Here is an 18,638-nt window from a genome sequence, read left to right as displayed (position 1 = left end):
GCATGCCAGGCTTCCTTGTCTGTCACTGTCTCTTGGAGTTTGCTCAAATTCACGTCCACTGAGTCAATGATGCCATCCAACCATCTCATCCTCTGTCACCCCCTCCACCTCAGATATCCTTTCTCTATACTATATACTACACTTAACTTGGTTCTGAATTCAAGTTTCATAGAAGTGAATATAATCAATACAATCAAAATCACATTAGGAACTCTAGATGGAAGGAAACATGTTGCAAAATATTTATTTTTCAGTCTGTGTAATAAAGGAAGGCATGCTAGAAGGAGACTGAAACGTATACTCAGTTATTTCATCTACCAGATACGCGAAATTCTCCAAGCAAGGCTTCAACAGTATGTGAACTTCGAGATGTTCAAGCTGGATTTAGAAAAGGCAGAGGAACCAGAGATCAAATTGCCAACATCCACTGGATCATCGAAAAACCAAGAGAATTCCAGAAAAACATCTACTTCTGCTTTATTGACTACGCCAAAGCCTTTGTGTGGATCACAACAAACTGTGGAAAATTCTTTAAGAGAGATTCATTTTGATGTTTGGCAAAACTAATACAATATTGTAAAGTTTAAAAATAAAATAAAATTAAAAAAAAAAAAAAAAAAAAGAATACCAGACCACCTGACCTGCCTCCTGAAATATGTATGCAGGTCAAGAAGCAACACTTAGAACCAGATATGGGAAAATAGACTGGTTCCAAATTAGGAAAGAAGTACGTCAAGGCTGTATATTGTCACCCTGCTTATTTAACTTCTATGCAGAGTACATCATGTGAAATGCTGGGTTGGATGAAGCACAAGCTGGAATCAAGATTGCTGGGAGAAATATCAATAACCTCAGATATGCAGATGACACCACCCTTAAGGCAGAAAGCAAAGAAGAACTAAAAAGCCTGTTGAGGAAAGTGAAAGAGAAGAGTGAAAAAGTTGGCTTAAAACTCAACATTCAAAAAATTAAGATCATGGCATCTGGTCCCATCACTTCATGGCAAATAGATGGGAAAACAATGGAAACAGTGAGAGACTTTATTTTGGGGGGCTCCCAAATCATTGCAGATGGTGACTGCAGCCATGAAATTAAAAGACGCTTGCTCCTTGGAAGAAAAGCTATGACCAACCTAGACAGCTTGTTAAAAAGCAGAGACATGACTTTGCCAACAGAGGTCCATCTAGTCAAAACTATGGTTTTTCCAGTAGTCATGTATGGATGTGAGAGTTGGACTATAAAGAAAGCTGAGCACTGAAGAATTGATGCTTTTAAACTGCAGTGTTGGAGAAGACTGTTGAGAGTTCCTTGGACTGAAAGGAGATCCAACCAGTCAATCCTCAAGGAAATCAGTCCTCAATATTCATTGGAAGGACTGATGCTGAAGCTGAAACTCCAATACTTTGGCCATCTGATGTGAAGAACTGACTCACTGGAAAAACCCTGATGCTGGAAAAGATTGAAGGCAGGAGGAGAAGGGGACAACAGAGAATGAGATGGTTGGATGGCATCACTGACTTGATGGACATGAGTTTGAGCAAGCTCTGGGAGTTGGTGATGGACAGGGAAGCCTGGTGCGCTGCAGTCCATGGGGTCGCAAAGAGTCAGACACAACTGAGTGAACTGAACTGAACTGAAGATATGCCAAAGCCATACCTAGGGATATGACAGTAAATCTTATTACATTCTATTGTAATTGTTGCTGTTGTTCAGTTGTTGACTGGTTTGATCTCCTTGCTGTCCAAGGGACTCTCCAGAGTCTTCTCCAACACAACAGTTCAAAAGCATCAGGTCTTCGGTGCTCAGCCTTCTTTATGGTCTATTGCAATACATTAGTTAAAATAAATATTTTCAGGGATTTCCCTTGAGATTCAAGAGTTGGGACTCAGTGCTTCCACTGCAGGGGGCATGGGTTAAATCTCTGGTTGGTGAACTAAGGTCCTACGTGTTGCATGGCACAGCCAAAAAGTAAAAAATAAATAAACATTTCCAGGGACTATAAATGGAACAGAAACACAAAGCAGTAAGTGAGGTCTAATGAGCTCCAGGTCTAGAAGCAAGGAAAGAGGGCCAGGAATTCAGCTTCTGTAGGTTAATGAGAATTAAAAGTGCCTCACTTAAGGCACAGAACTGGAGCCAGGCTCATTGCTTAAAACCAGGGAATGGGCAGAACTCCAGAAGTGAGACTGAAGGAAATAAAGCAGTTTACATAAAACTCTACACCAAGAGAGGCAGGATCCAAGCCAGCCACTTGCTTGCTCGGTGGCTGTTGTACATTATCACCATTATTATGAAGATCAGGAATCCAGAGTTACCTAGTAGAACCAGATGGAGGTATCCACAAAAGCAGTAGGTTGGACTCAGTAAGGTGAAGATGGGTAATAATTCTCACTCAAGATCTCAAAGCAAAATTTAAAAATACATGAAGAAAACTGACATCGCAATTACCAACAAAATCAACTACTGAGAAATTAATTCACTCAGGACAAAATGAGAATAATAGAACAATCTGAAATGACCTTAAAATATCAGGATCCTCAAAGAGATAAGGAAAGGAAAAGCAGCCATAAAACACATTCAAAGTGCAGTCTCAGTACCAATCAGGATAAACACAAATAAATCCACACTGAGACGTATCATCGTGAAACTGCAGAACATCAAGGTGCCATAAAAAATATTACCTACTCAAAAATAACAATTAGACTGACAGCAGATACTTTATCAGCAATAATAGATGCCTTGAAGAAAATGGAATTATATGTTCAAAGTGTTAAAAGAACACTCAAGCTAGAATCCAATGCCCAGGTAAGGTTCATAATAATGAGGGCAAAATAAAGACATTTTGAGACCTACAATGACTTTGAGTTTTCTACTAACAGATTCTCACTAAGGAATTGATATATTTTAGGATGTACGTCAGAAAGAAGAGCTCAAAGAAGGAAGCAAGATATGCTGATGGTCCCACAAACTGATAAAATGCTTCATCAAATGTATCTAATTATAGATTATAAATAAAATAACTATTTTTTTCATGATTAAAAAAGTGGTAATGTGAATGAACCTTTGAAAATGGGCTATGTAAAAGAAGCCAGTAACAAACAAAATTACATATTATATAATTCCAATTATATGAAATGTTCAGAATAGGTATATCTAAAAAGAAAGTAAATTAGTGGTTGCCTGGATTGGGAGGACAGAAGAGGGAATGGAGAGTAGGCTAGGGAACAGAATTTCTCTTAAGGGGGACAGAAGTGTTATAAAATTAGATCGTGGAGAAGGCTGAACAACCCTACGAATAAACTAAAAAAAACACTGAATTGTACATTTAAATGTATGAATTGGAAGATATGCAAATTATACCTTAAGCAGTTTTTACAAGTGGAACTAGAAAAGGAGATGTTCAAGTATACCAAGATCCTTTTAAACTCTGATATAAAATTTTGTAGTTATGTGTGAATATTAAGGATGCTCAACATTGCTCATTATTAGAGAAATGCAAATCAAAACTACAATGAGATATCACCTCACACCAGTCAGAATGACCATCATCAAAAAGTCTACAAACAATGAATGCTGGAGAGGGTGTGGAGAAAAGGGAACTCTCTTGCACTGTTGGTGGGAATGTAAATTGAGATAGCCACTATGGAAGACAGTATGTAGATTTCCTTTAAAAACTAGGAATAAAACCACCATATGACCCAGCCATCCCACTACTAATGAGGAAACCAAAACTGAAAAAGACCCACGTATCCCAATATTCATTCATACTATTTACAATAGCTAGAACATGGAAGCTACCTAGATGTCCATCGACAGATGAATAGATAAAGAAGCTGTGGTACATATACACAATGGAATATTACTCAGCCACAAAAAGGAATGCATTTGAGTGAATTCTAATGAGGTGGATGAACCCAGAGCCTGTTATACAGAGTGAAGTAAGTCAGAAAGAGAAAAAGAAATATCGTATACTAATGTATATATATGGAACCTAGAAAGACGGTACTGATGAAAACTATTTGCAGAGGATCAGTGGAGACACAGACGCAGAGAACAGACTTACGGACATGGTGGGGGCCAGCGTGGGGCAGGAGAAAGGAGAAGGTGGGATGCATGGAGAGAGCAACATGGAAACATACACTACCCATGGAAAATAGACGGTCAATGGGAATTTGCTATATGACACAGGGAACTCAAACTGGGGCTCTGTAACAACCTAGAGGTGGGAGGGAGGTGGGAGGGACAGATGTATATCTATGGCTGACTCATGTTGATGTTTGGCAGAAACCAACCCAATATTGTAAAACAATTATCCTTCAATTTAAAAACTAAAAAAAAAAAAAAAAAAAACCAGGAATGATCATACAAAAACAGAAATATCACCTATGGCTTTTAAAATCAGTGGAGGAACCAAAAAAAAGATACTGACAATTTTATAAATCTAAATTTCAAGAGTAGTACAAAAGAAATTAAGAAAATAAAGAGAAAATAAAAATGGCAAAAGGAGTTCAATTCTCTTTACACACACGCTCATCTATTAAAAGACAGTCTATCAGACTACTTAACAAATCCAACTAATGACATATCTAAAGCAAAATGATCCAGAAAATTTGAAAATAGATGGTGAAAAAATATATCAGGTAAATATTAAACAAAGGAAAGCTGGCAAAACAATCTTAACAGACAAAATAGAACTTAAAATATAAAACAAAAATAAGAACAAAAGAGATTATATAATGATAAAAGATATTCTACAAAGATAAAATGGACTTGTACAGTTAATAATACAGTCTCTTCAAATGTATAGGAAATGAAAACATATGCAATTAACAAGGATAAAGTAACAAAACTACAATTATGAGATTAACATTCCACTCATTGGAAAAGACCCTGATGCTGGGGGCAGGAGGAGAAGGGGACGACAGAGGATGAGATGGCTGGATGGCATCACTGACTCAATGGACGTGAGTCTGAGTGAACTCCAGGAGTTGGTGATGGACAGGGAGGCCTGGTGTGCTGCGATTCATGGGGTCGCAAAGAGTCGGACACGACTGAGCGACTGATCTGATCTGATCTGATCAGAAAATGACAAGCCAAGCAGACAAAAATCCCCTAACGATATGGCAAATTAAACACAATACAAAGTTTGATAGTGGGGCTCCTGGTGGCTCAGTGGTAAAGAACCCACCTGCCAATGCAGGAGACGTGGGTTCGATCCCTGAGTTGGGAAGATCCCCTGGAAAAGGAAATGTCAATCTACTCCAGTACTCTTGCCTGGGAAATCCCATGGACAGAGAAGCCTAGTGGGCTACAGTCCATGGGGTCACAAAAGAGTCAGACATGACTTAGCAACTAAAAACAACAACATTTGATGTTATATAGACACACACACACACACACACACACACACACACACACACACACAACCAAACAGCAAACAGAAAAAGAATAAACACGTGCATAAGACATTTAATATTGGTCTATGAATTAGGTTTCAAAGGTAGCATCAACTAATTTCTAAGAATAAATCTCATACTAATCACATTCCTCAAGTACAATATAGATAATCAAAACACAAACAGTAAATAAAGAACAACCATGTTTAGAAAATTTTAAATGTACTCAAAAATAAATTATACTCATAAATAAAATGGGTGAAATCAAAATAGAAATTACGAAATAATAGAACTGAACAATAATGAAAGTAGTACATATCAAACTTTGTAAAAATGCAGCTAAAGGAGTAAAGAGAGATAAATTACTACCACTTCTAGTCAACATTGTTTCTAAGATCCCAGACAGTAATGAAGAAAAAATACAAGATAAAAGAATTTAAAAGGAAATGTCAAAGCTGTCGGTATTTGCATATTATCACCACTCTCATAAAAAAATCCAAAGGAATCAGCAATCAGAATTAACGGAGAATTCAGTAAGGTTGCTGAGTATGTAATCAACTTACAAAAATTGACTGTTCGGCTTTCCCTTGTGGCACAGGAGACAGCAATCCACCTGCCAATGCTGGGGACATGAGTTTGATCCTTGATCCGAGAAGATTCCACATGCCGTGGAGTAACTAAGCCCCTGAGCCACAACTGCTGAGCCTGCGTGTTGCAACAACTGAAGCCCATGTGTCTAGATTCTGAACTCTGCAACAAGAGAAGCCACCGTAATAAGAAGCCTGTGCATCGCAATGAAGAGTAGCCCCTGCCTCTGCAACTAGAGAAAGCCCTCATTTAACAATGAAGACCCAGTGCAACCAAAAATTAGCTAGTTAAAAAACTGATGGTGTTCTTAAATACCAGTAGTAACTAATTAAAAATGTAATTTTAAAAAAGAAATCAAGTATAACAGCAATAAACACTATAAGGCAATTGGAAATAAATTCAACAAGTTATGTGTGTGAATCTGACAAAGTATAAAACTGTATTAAAGACTCAAACAAGGAACTAAAGAAAGAAATATACAATGTACATAAACAGGAATACCTGAAGGAATCGTTATCAATTCTCAAATTACTCCATTAAAAAAAATCAACACAATTCCAGCAAAAATTCTAATAGTGAATTTTTAAAGAACTTAATAAGCTCATTCTAAAATTCACATGTTAGAAGAAAAGCCAAGGATAGCCAAGATAATTTTGAAGAAAATGGTAAAATAATCAAAATCATGAGATATTAGCCCAAGGATAGACAGGCAAACCAACAGAAAGATGCTCAAGTGTGTACACCGAAACGATATTGGACAGTGATGACATTCCAAATTGAGGGGGAAAATAGATTATTCAATAAAAGGTGCTGGACTAACTGGCAATTAATGGCAAATTAGATCCCTACCATACAGCCAAGTAAAACTGATAGGAAGAAAAAAAAATTAAATGTGAAAAGCAGAACCAGAGAACTTCCGAAAGGAGTTACAACATTGTGGTTCCTTTGACTTTCCCTCCGGATTCCGTTTCTAAACTCTCAACAATCCTAGTTGATCTCCTGGAGGGCACGCTGTACTCACACTGCATTCTCCTTGTAATTTGGAAACTGTAGGGATGGAGCATCACTTTCCCAGTCCCGTTACTAGACTGCTGGTAACACAGCCTACCTAAGACCACACTAGCTTTACTTGGTTACTACAGTATAGAACTGATGGAGGCTGTACGTGCCATCTGTCAATATTCAACTTCTAAATCATTTTCATGCCTGCTACACTTAAGCAAATTGCTCCATTGGGGGTTCGTTTGCATAGGGTTTTTTGTTTCCTCAACATGCAAGGCTTTATTCTTAAATCTATTTAATGCTATCATTAATTCAGTTGTCTTTGTCTGTGGTGACCTTTTCTATATCTTCCTATGTCATCCAATGCATTCATTACCCTTTTCCATACTGTCATCCATAAAAATCTACAAGCATGCCTTTTAAGGATGGTTTCATCCAAAGAACTAATAAAAATGTTGACAAAGAAGTTCTAAACAGAGAACCCTATAGGTATGATAACAGAAAATTTCCTCCATTGACTCATTAATACTAATCCGCCTATTTACATTAGCAGTCTATATTTTTCCATCTCACCTTAAAAATATTATGACATGTGGGTACATGTTCTACTGAGTTTTAGAGAAACTGTTCTTATTGCATTGCCATGATCTTTCAACCTACTAAACCTTTCTGAGAAGTAACATGAATTCTGACATAACTTGTTTTGGTGAACCATAGTAGCATCAAATAACTTGTGCTGCTTCTCTAAGATGCTCATAATTTATTAAGAATTTCATAAGCATATTCATTAGAAATTAGTATAAATTACAAAAGACCAAATTATGAGAACTCCACACTGTTATAACATAGTTACCATAATCTCTATGGAAGACATAATAAAGTGAAGTCGCTCAGTTGTGTCCGACTCTTTGCGACTCGTGGACTGAAGCCCAGCAGGGTCCTCCGCCCATGGGATTCTCCAGGTAAGAATACTGGAGTGGGTTGCCATTTCCTTCTCCAGGGGATCTTCCCAACCCAGGGATCGAACCCAGGTCTCCCGCATTTCAGGCAGACGCTTTAACCTCTGAGCCACCAGGGAAGCCCATGGAAGACATAATGTATCTCGCCAAACGTGTAGGCCAGAATCACATAATGATAACTTTAAACTAGTAACTCTAAGAAATGGAGCCCCACGGGGTAGGAAGAGTATGGGGAGGGTGATAATACAAAAGGATAACTAGTGGACTTCCTGGTGGTACACTGGGTGAGAATCTGCCAGCCAATGCAGGGGACGTGCGTTTGATCCCTGGTCCAGGAAGATTTCACATGCTGCAGAGCAATTAAACCTGTGGGCCACAACTACTGAGCCAGCACTCCAGAGCCCACGAGCTGCACTACTGAAGCCCATGAGCCTTGAGCCTGTGCTCCGCAACAAGAGAAACCACCACAATGAGAAGCTCATGCGCTGCAACGAAGAGTGGCCTCTGCTCGCCTTAACTATAAGCCCACGCACAGCAACAAAGACTCAGCACAACAACAGCACAACTAATAAAAAGATAACTGAATTAAGAAGAATTATTTTGACTAATTAGGAGAAGGTGTACTGGATTTGACTGGGCAAATTCTGTACTTCTTCCTAAGTGGAGGGCAAATGATGTGTCCCAATCCAGAAAGAGTTGGAAAACTCAGCTCCAAGATAACAGGGAATGCCCTGCCTGACCACAGAGAAAGCATCACTCACAGTGCACCCCAAACACTGAAACTGGAGATTAGAAAATACTCTGCCATCCTCATACATCCCCCAACTTTGAACCACTTCTCATTTAATCTTCCTGTTGAGTTCACACATGAGCACTTAAGAGATTTACTTCCAGCTAGCTTTCTTGGCATCTCCAAATACAGACTTGTCCACTCTGGGACTGAGAAATGAACTGTCTATAAAGGTACTGTGTATATAGAGAGGGACACACAATCAAAAGTTTCCACTTTCCATAAAGTGAGTTAGAATAAATTAGTTAGAATAAATATTTTGTTACTTAAGGCACCTTCCCAGGGGCTCCAATAATAATCAAGATGTTATCAGAGAATTATTAGAGGACAAGCAAGATATAATCAAGATATTGTTAGGGAATTATTAACTGCAAAAACCAATTCTGGAGACAAAGAAATGGGTATTTCCCAACAAACTATACCAGAGGGATCTAGTACAATACTGGATTGGAGACCGTGTTACCTTTGCCTAAAGCTCTTTTTCTTGATTGTGAATGAGAAATGGAAATACAGAAGCCCTAAAGCTAACCACAATAGCCAGTTACTATGCATGATTATGGAAGTCTCCCACAGCCTGCTAGTGTCTAATACCACAGGCATTCATAGTGTTGTACTTTGTCTGCTTCTGTGCAGCAATTTCCTTTCCACCAGGAGCTAAGCAAAATCACTGCAGATAGTTACTGCAGCCATGAAATTAAAAGACGCTTGCTCCTTGGAAGAAAAGCTATGACCAACCTAGATAGCATATTAAAAAGCAGAGACATTACTTTGCTGACAAAGGTCAGTCTAGTCAAAACTATGGTTTTTCCACTAATCATGTGTGGATGTGAGAGTTGGATCATAAAGAAAGCTGAGTGCTAAAGAATTGATGCTTTTGAATTGTGGTGCTGAAGAAGACTCTTGAGAGTCCCTTGGACTCCAGGGAGATCCAACCAGTCCATCCTAAAGAAAATCAGTCCTGAATACTCATTGGAAGGACTGATGCTGAAGTTCCAATACTTTGGCCACCTATTGAGAAGAGCTGCCTCATTGGAAAAGACCCTGAAAAGATTGAAGGCAGGAGGAGAAGGGGACGACAGAGGATGAGACGGCTGGATGGCATCACTGACTCAATGGACATGAGTTTGAGCAAGCTCTGGGAGTTGGTGATGGACAGGGAAGCCTGGTGTGCTGCAGTCCATGGGGTTACAACATGACTGAGCGACTGAACCGAACTGTGCAGCAATTTCTTTGATACCAGAAGTTAAACAAGGAAGACTGAATCATTTAGATGTCATGATTACCACACAACACTTAGTTTCTTAGAGATATCAGTAGAATCTGAGAACAGAAGGATAATCTAGAAGCCACCTAATGTAACCACCTACACTTTAAAGAGGAAACAAAAGACCCAAAGAAGTCGAGAGCCCAAAGTCTCACGATTACTTCATAACAGAACTGGAGCCAGAACCCAGGTCGTGAGGCTCCCCCGTCACAAGCAGAGTCTTGGGTTTTCCAGCGTCTCGCTCTTTTAAGTAGGACTCATTCTTTTTCATCCTTCTCAAGCTTCACCGGCCATCACCAGACACTGCAGTGACATTTCACAAACCCTTACAACTCTAGGAAGGTGCAGAATACACTGGGCTCTATGGTCATAGTATCTGGGAACTGGAGGAATCCGTAGATTGTCCCTCCATCTCTCTGCCTCTTACACATAAACAAACCGAGTTTAAGGGGTTGGTACAGACTCCCAATGTGGAGCACAAAATCAGAATTTAAAACTAACTGTACTGGTTCCCAGGACACTGTTCTTCACACCTCATTGCAGGGCTTCTCTTCTCTTTGCTTTCCCTTTAAAAAAAAAAAAAGGCAAAACAAAACACACAAAAAACATAGCTTCTGCTTAAGAACAAGAGCTCTGTTATGTTGAGAATATATAGAAAGTAGTATTGTTTTTATAAATATCTTTAAAAAAAAAAAAGTAAAACCCCTCTGGAAAAGGAACTTGTAAATAAATAAACAAGGCCCACTCAGCCTCTGATTCTATCAGCCTCCGGGCTGACTGCTCACTGCCTCTTATCCAACTAGACATGGACAGTGGGCAGTGCTGACACATGGGAGACACAAAAGTCTGGCAATGAATCAGGGAGCAGAGGCAAGAACGCGCTTAGGAGTCTCTACTGCTTCCCTCAGGGGACTTCGTATGATGCAAAACTAAGCTATCAAGTGTCTTGGGCCCAGAGGACTTGGTGGTTCAGGCACCCTAAAGGATTCTAGACGATAACAACTTCTCTTCACAGGTACATCCTGAGCTAAATGGTTTCTGTGGATTAGCTTGAAAATGTAACCACCTTTTAGCACAAATCTATTTCAAACACATCTTCCCATAAGCAGCTTGACATTTGAATGCTTGCATAATTCATAAATATTCGACAGTTATATTTAAGACATTCCATTCGTTTTCTCCAAACAAAATCCTTCTAGAAGGGAGAACTTGCAATGCAGTGCATCAAGTTCTTATGACATCCAAGCCTTCCAAACTCTGAGAAGACTGAGGAAGTCCATGCTGTTCCCTTACTGTGTGTGTGTGCGCGCACGTTCGCGTGCGCTCAGTCTGCTCAGTCATGTCCAACTCTGTGACCATCTGGACTATAGCCGGCCAGGCTCCTCTGTCCATGAAATTCTCTAGGCAAGAATACTGGAGTGGGTTGCCATCTCCCCCTCCAGGGGATCTTCCTGACCCAGGGATCGAACTCACATCTCTCGCGTCTCCTGCATTGGCAGGTGGGTTCTTCATTACTGTGCCACCTGGGAAGCCCTCCCTTATTGTGCCAGGCTGCAAAGAAAGCTGGTGTTTGGTGGAAGACAAGACAGGAAAGAGTTCTAGCTGAAACCTGACCAGAGTCACAGCATCACAGACTTATGAATGTATCCTGGTAAGTTGTTCTGGAGGCAGAAAGCTCTTACTCTTTTCAGTTTACTAAGATTTACGATAAAAATGTCTGGTGTAGACTCCCATGAGGATATATAAGCTACAGCAGTTTCCTTCTCTGTTACTGCTGCTTCACTGATTCTGGTTGACAGACCTACCCGTCCTCCTGCAAACATCTGTCCTGCAGCCCTAAGGCCCCAGGCCATCAGAGAGCTGGCAGATAGCAAGGCCGTACAGAGCTGAATGCACCGGCTACTCCCCACAGGCGAAGGTGGGAATGAGAAATGACCATCTGTTATGTCTCCATCACCTTGTGTGCCCAGTAACACTTAACTCTCTCAAGTCTAACATCTCTTTAAAATCATTGTTTCAGTTAGTATATTACTTCTCACTATGGTATTTGCTTGAACTCGAATGAAAGTTTCATAAATGTTGGGCTGGTAAAGCATCTGCCTGCAAGGCAGGAGACCTGGTTAGGGAGGATCCCCTGGAGAAGGGAATGGCTACCCACTCCAGTATTCTTGCCTGGAGCATTTCATGAACAGACGAGTCTGGCAGTCTACAGTCCATGGGGTCACACAGAGTCAGACACAACTGAGCGACTAACATTTCATACTGTATTTGCTTGAGCAAAAGTTTCATAAATGGAGTGTTCTTATACCACTAAACCTACCAGGGCTTAGTTGCTGGTAAGAGTTTAGAATAAAGGTTTGTCAGGACAAGGTAAATGGAAATGTACGCTACCAAACAGAAAATCTGGGAGTGAAATCCATTTCCATGAACATTTATCTGAACAGGACTCCAGTTCTAAGAAAGCCAACCCTAGAAGTCACTACTGAGAGTCTGGGATTCGTCAGCACGTTGCTCAGTTACAGTTCTGATCATCCACTAGCGGTCCAATGATGTTTAATAAGCAGCAGGGACACATGGTTACCAAGGATAATTCTGCCAAACTGAATGAGAAAGTTCAAGACTTAATACACGTTATGTAGTGAACACATTTGGCCGCTAATATAATTGGCCCCTTGTCTTTCATTTTAATCATCTTTATTAGAAAAAATGTATATCATACTAAAGGAGTTCACCATATGGAAATGGCAACTTAAAATTTAAGGCTCTATTATCATGCAGAAAATTAATACATTATGATTTTTCATAATGAGAATGGAATTGAATTATCACTTTGATGCGAACTTAACTTGAAATAATTTTGTCTTTTAACATGACTTAGAAAACGGGTGTCAAGAACAGACCAACCAATTCAGTACCCAAATTTTTGGTTTTCCCTAATTACCATGTTACTTCTTTATCTGTTTACATGTTTGGTTACTTAGGGAACCAAAAGCTTTTTCTTCAAGATTAATTCAGGTTTCAATCCTACTCAACAGTATAAAGCAGTATTTATGATTTATAATCAGAGCACATTTATAAAAGGCTTCTGAGTGAAAATGGCTTGGTATATACTGCTAATTAAGTTTTAGGGAACTGTTTTCATTGCAAAACAGGCAACACTTTATGGATAAAGCCTTTATCGCAACCAGTATATAATGTCTCTTCTATCTGTCCTGATAATTCATACTCTGATACATTATAAAAAAGGGCCTGTGTGAAGCAAATTCTATAAAGTTATGACAGCTTTAAAAGATGAAGGGCCCTAAATATCTCACAGAAAAATTACAGAAATCACAGTTCTTTGCTAATTGTTTCTTAGATCTTTTGGCTTCTATAAAATCCTTGCTGCTGCTAAGTCGCTTCAGTCATGTCCAACTCTGTGCGACCCCATAGACGGCAGCCCACTAGGCTCCTCTGTCCCTGGGATTCTCCAGGCAAGAATACTGGAGTGGTCCAATAAAATCCTTATTTACCCTCAATCCCATTCCAAGAGATAACAACACTCAGTACTGACTATGGTTCCTTCAACAATGAAATTCAAACTGAAATATATTCTATGAAATGAGAATCCAATACTTAGTACTTATAACTCACTGATTCTTGGCTCCCATCTTTCTTGTCCTCACACCCCATTATACTGAAGAGCATGACCACTTAGAAATCTTTCTCAGACTGTGTTCCTTGAAACAACAGTATGCCACAAGAATGTGTGTTCAACAAGATAGGCGTTAGCAGTGTTTAAGTTTTATTTTAAATATATATCCAATCAAAAGAGTGACCACCTTTACAGAGTAATTGCTGAACGCAAATCTTTTAAGAAATAATGCATAACCCATGAGAAACAAAACCTGTTCTGGCACACAGAAACTTATATACAAATGCTCACAGCAGCATAATTCATAATAGCTAAAAAGCGAAAACAACACAAATGCCCATCAATGTTTAAAAAAAAGAATACAGTATATCCATAAAATAGAATATTACTCAGCAATAAAAAAAAAAAGTACTGATACATGATGAAATATAGATGAACCTCAAAATCATTATGTGGAGCGAAAGCAGCCAATCTCAGAGGACTTCATATTGTATGATTCCACTTATAGGAAATGTCCAACAGGCATCTATAGAGACAGAAAGCAGATTAGTGGTTGCCATGGGCCCAGGACGGGCAGGGAGGAGTGTGCTGAGAAGGAAGGGTTGGAAGGTGACAGCTAAGGAGTGCAAGATTTCTTTTAGGCACAAAGAAAAATTCTAAAATTGATGTGGTGATAAATGTACAATTCTGTGAATATACTAAAAGCCATTGAATTGTACCCTTTAAATGTGTGACTAGTATAGTATATGAATTATGCCTCAGTAAAGCTACATGTAAAAAGAAAAAAAAGGTATTTGAACAGATACTTCACTAAAAGGACATCCAAAAAACTATCCATAAACACATGGAGAAGGTGCCCAAATTTAGTAGGTATCAGAGAAATATAAAATAAACATCAAAATGAGACATCACCACAGACTTCCCAGAACTAAAATAAAAGATGGACAATATCATGTGTTGGTGAGAATGTACTACATTCTCACAGCAGACATATTCTACTGAAAAACATTTAAGTGGTAAACTCACGTAGGAAAGCTATTTGGTAGGATCTATTAAAGTTGAATATAAATATACTGTATGTCCTGGCAATTCTATTCCTAGGTATATATACCATGCATACATACATTAAAAAAAAACATGCATAAGAATGTCCATAGCAGAATTATTTGTAATAGCTTGAAACTGAGAACAAAAGTTCATTATAAACTATGGTATATTTATACACTGGAATATAACAGTAATTAAGATAAAATACCAACATATACAGCAGCAGAGATAAATTGGATTAATAATATGTTGAGGAAAAAACAGATACAAAAGAACATATAATAAAGTAATTTTGAATGGGCAAAAGCAACATGTCACTATTGGGACAGTGACTACCTTTTGGTAGGAAAAGAGGTAGTAATGTGGGAGAAGCGTCAGTCATGAGGGAGGCTGCTGGGGTGTAAAGTTTTATTTCTTGATCTGGGTGCTAGTTACATGGACATGTTTACTTTGTGATTAACTCTTCTAGTTACACATTTATTATTTGCATTTTCCTTTATAAATATGTGTACATAAAAATACTATATTTTGGTTTAAAAGTTTATGTTTAAAAAGTGAGGGAAAAAAGAAATGGTACACAATAGCACAATACTTGACAATGCCAAGTGTGACCAATCATTTACCCAGAAATTTTCCAACAGTTACACACATGTATAGCCACTTCAATAAATGCTGGTCTGTGCTGTGAATCCTGTCATTCTGTTTCAGCATATATTTGTGGTATTTTATTATATTGAATATTTGTACCACATAGACCTATGGCTAGTTCATAATCCATCTATGATGACCCGAGTGACCAAATAGCCAGAACACTTCAATGTGAAGTTAATAATCACAGCACTTGGTGTGAAGTGCTTCTGCTAAGTCATTGTATCATAAATCCACAATACCACTAGTTCTACAACATGAAAATGTACCATCTAATTTCACTTTACTCTCACTTCCTTTTTCCGCTAGACACCAAACAGGAAAGAAAATGAGAGTGTAATTCAAGAGTTGAAAGAAAAAGGAAATGCAGGAACCTCAATCAGATCTGCATGACTCATGTTGTGTCGATTGCGAATTTCTAATTTCAAGCCTTTAAAAAAAGAAACTTCAAGGACCCTTCAAATTATGTTCAAGTCAGATGGCTGATTAGACAATTGAATCACTTTACTGGACTACATTTTTCTTGATTCAGATCTCCTCTCTTGCTGCCACAAATATGTTTGTTCAGTGTAAATGGAGTGATGAAGATTGACCTTTCTAGCCAAGCAGCTGGCTGAACAGGATTTTAAATGATATGCTTAGGATTTGACTCCACTCAATTTAAAGCAAAAGGAAGTGCAATAAAAGTGCATGGATGATAGATCCACATACCTAAGTTTTATTCTAAGAATTTTAGAGCCTCTGTCCCACTCATTCTGACAAAGTCAGAATTTCACATCAGAGTGAGGTTATAACCAGAAGTGAAACACTGAACTACTACCATGGAAAGTTCAGGGCTCCAAAACAGAATTGGTAGTGGCTCTGTCTTTTAAGAACTGTCCCTATCTATTTTCTGGTTCTTGAAAGTAAAAACTGAACAGAAGGGAAAAAAGCAGTTGCTGTGCCCTTAAGCCCTGCCTACTGTCTTGACTCATTCCAATGTCTTTTCTCTAAATTTCCATCCAATAACACCAAAGTAAGACGCCCATTCCTAGAGGAAGGCATGGCAACCCACTCCAGTATTCTTGCCTGGAGAATCCTCACGGACAGAGGAGCCCAGAGGGCTACAGTCCCTAGGGTCGGGCGCAGTTGGACATGACTGAAGCGACTTAGCACGCATGCAAGATGCCCATTTCCTTCTTTCATACTTCATAACTTGACAAAACAGTAGTCCTGGAAACTCACTATTCTTTTTCCCAAACGTTAAACTTTTATTTTATACTAGGGTATAGCTAATTAACAATATTGTGGTAGTTTCAGGTGAAGAGCGAAAGGACTAGCCATACATATAATACATGTATCTATTCTCCCCCAAATCCCTCCTCCCATCCAGGTTGGCACATAACATTGAGCAGGGTTTCCTGTGCTTTACAGTAGGTCCTTGCTGGTTATCCATTTTGAACATAGCAGCGTGTACATGACCTTCCCAAATTCTCTAACTATCCCTTCCCCCCAGCAACCATCAGTTCGTTTCCTGTGAGTCTCTTTCTGGGAAACTCACTCCTCTGGATACAGAAGACCACATATACTTGCAGCACTTTGTAAAATTTTTATTCCCCCTAATTCTTAGCCCCCTCCCCCCCACCCACTTACTGTTTACTCCTAACTCAGCCCATCACTCTCTAAAATCAACAGGAGATTGTGTGCAACTGCCTGAGAAATTACCTACTCAAAGCAGCCCTCAGAAACAAATTTCCATGAATAGCTAATGGAAAGGAGAAAGAGCCTATATTTATGAAATTTCTTTTAGACCGGCTACCTGACTTTCATTCAAAGCTAGCATGTGAGCAAGTGCTAATTTGCATAGCTGATAGGAAGCTGAGTCCAATCATTTATTCACAGCAGGTACAGTGCTGGAAGCTAAGGATGCAGAGATAAAAGACTCTTCATTCAAAGTCAGACTTGTCATTCAAAGAACTCAAAGGTCTAGTGGAAAAGAACCTCCTAAGTCAACAATCATAATATCATAGATGCGTCATGACAGGTGTATGTCCAGAGTGGCATGGGAAGACAAAAAAGCAAGCACCAAACTCCAAGTTTAAAGAATTGGGGTAAGTTTCTCAGATAAGGTGGCTTTAGATTTAAGTGTGGAGAGATACTGAGAAGGAATCTAGGTGGGAATGGTGGGGACAGGGCACTCCACTTGGAGGAAGCCAGCATGTGAAAGACACAGCAGTTCAGGGAATTCTCTGGCAGTGCAGTGGTTAGGACTCTGCGTTTCCACTGCAGGGGCATAGGTTCCATCCCTGGTTAGCAAACAAAGATCTTGCATGCCATGCAGCAAGGCAAAAAAAGATATAACAGTTCTGTTTGGGGTGATGATAAAAAGACCTGGAAATGGACAGTGGTGATGGTTACACAATATTGTGAATGTACTTGATGCCATTGAATTGTACATTTTTTAAATGGTTAAAAAAAATTATGTATGTCTTCCCACAATTATGGAAAAAAACACATACAAGGCTTCCTTGGTAAAGGAACTGCCTGCCAATGCAGGAGACACAGGTTTGATCTCTGAGCCGGGAAGATCCCACATGCTGTAATGTAACTAAGCCTGTGTGCTACAACCATTGAGCCTGTGCTCAAGAGCCCAGGAGCCACAACCACTGAAGCCTGAGTACCCTAGAGCCCGTGCTCTGCAATAAGAGCCACCACGAGAAGACTGCACACTGCAACTAGAGAGCATCCCTCTGCAACTAAAGAAAAGTCCTCACAACAAGGAAGACCCAGCACAGCCAAATTCAATTTTTAAATGCTAAAAAATAAATAAAGACAGATGTCTGAGTGTGTAGAAACACCAAATAAGATATCTATAGAGAAGACTGAGTGGCAGGAAAAATGATGGAGCTGTACCAGGGCTAGACCATAAAATGAAAATGAGTCGCTCGGTCGTGTCCAACTCTTTGCAACCCCATGGACTGTACAGTCCATGGGATTCTCCAGGCCAGAATACTGGAGTGGGTAACCTTTTCCTTCTCCAAGGGATCTTCCCAATCCAGGGATCGAACCCAGGTCTCCCACATTGCAGGTGGATACTTTACCAGCTAAGCCATAAGGGAAGCCCTGGGCTAGACCATAAAAGGCTATATATTCCATGTTAATGGAGTATAAAAGATAACCAGAAGAGGAGGAAGATTGGAAGATTCATGAGTGATTAGGAGGCTATTAATATAATCCAGAGGAAAAATCAAAGTCTGAACTCTGGAGAGGCAGTGTAGACAAAAAGAATGAACAGATTTCCAAGACTGAACGACAGAAGAATAAAGTAAAC

At 39.3% G+C, this 18,638-nt stretch overlaps 1 protein-coding gene across 7 annotated transcripts in view; it reads right to left on the bottom strand.

Moving 5' to 3' along the window:
• FRMD5 (FERM domain containing 5) overlaps nucleotides 1-18,638 on the bottom strand; it is a 320,737-nt gene that overhangs the window by 261,904 nt on the left and 40,195 nt on the right. Inside the window, exon 1 of one of the 7 annotated variants that reach the window (XM_044933416.2) lies at nucleotides 5,960-6,088. The exons of the other annotated variants lie outside the window; for them this stretch is intronic. Coding sequence (XP_044789351.1) covers nucleotides 5,960-6,061 — 102 coding nt within the window. The 5' untranslated portion in view covers nucleotides 6,062-6,088. Of the gene's footprint in view, nucleotides 1-5,959; nucleotides 6,089-18,638 lie in introns of those variants that run through there. 7 annotated transcript variants of the gene reach the window in all.

The sequence above is a fragment of the Bubalus bubalis genome, chromosome 20 (genome assembly GCF_019923935.1).
Source record: "Bubalus bubalis isolate 160015118507 breed Murrah chromosome 20, NDDB_SH_1, whole genome shotgun sequence".
Lineage (NCBI taxonomy): Eukaryota > Metazoa > Chordata > Mammalia > Artiodactyla > Bovidae > Bubalus > Bubalus bubalis.
The sequence above is the reverse complement of the archived record's forward strand: the minus strand, read 5'-3'. Positions and strand labels throughout refer to the sequence as shown.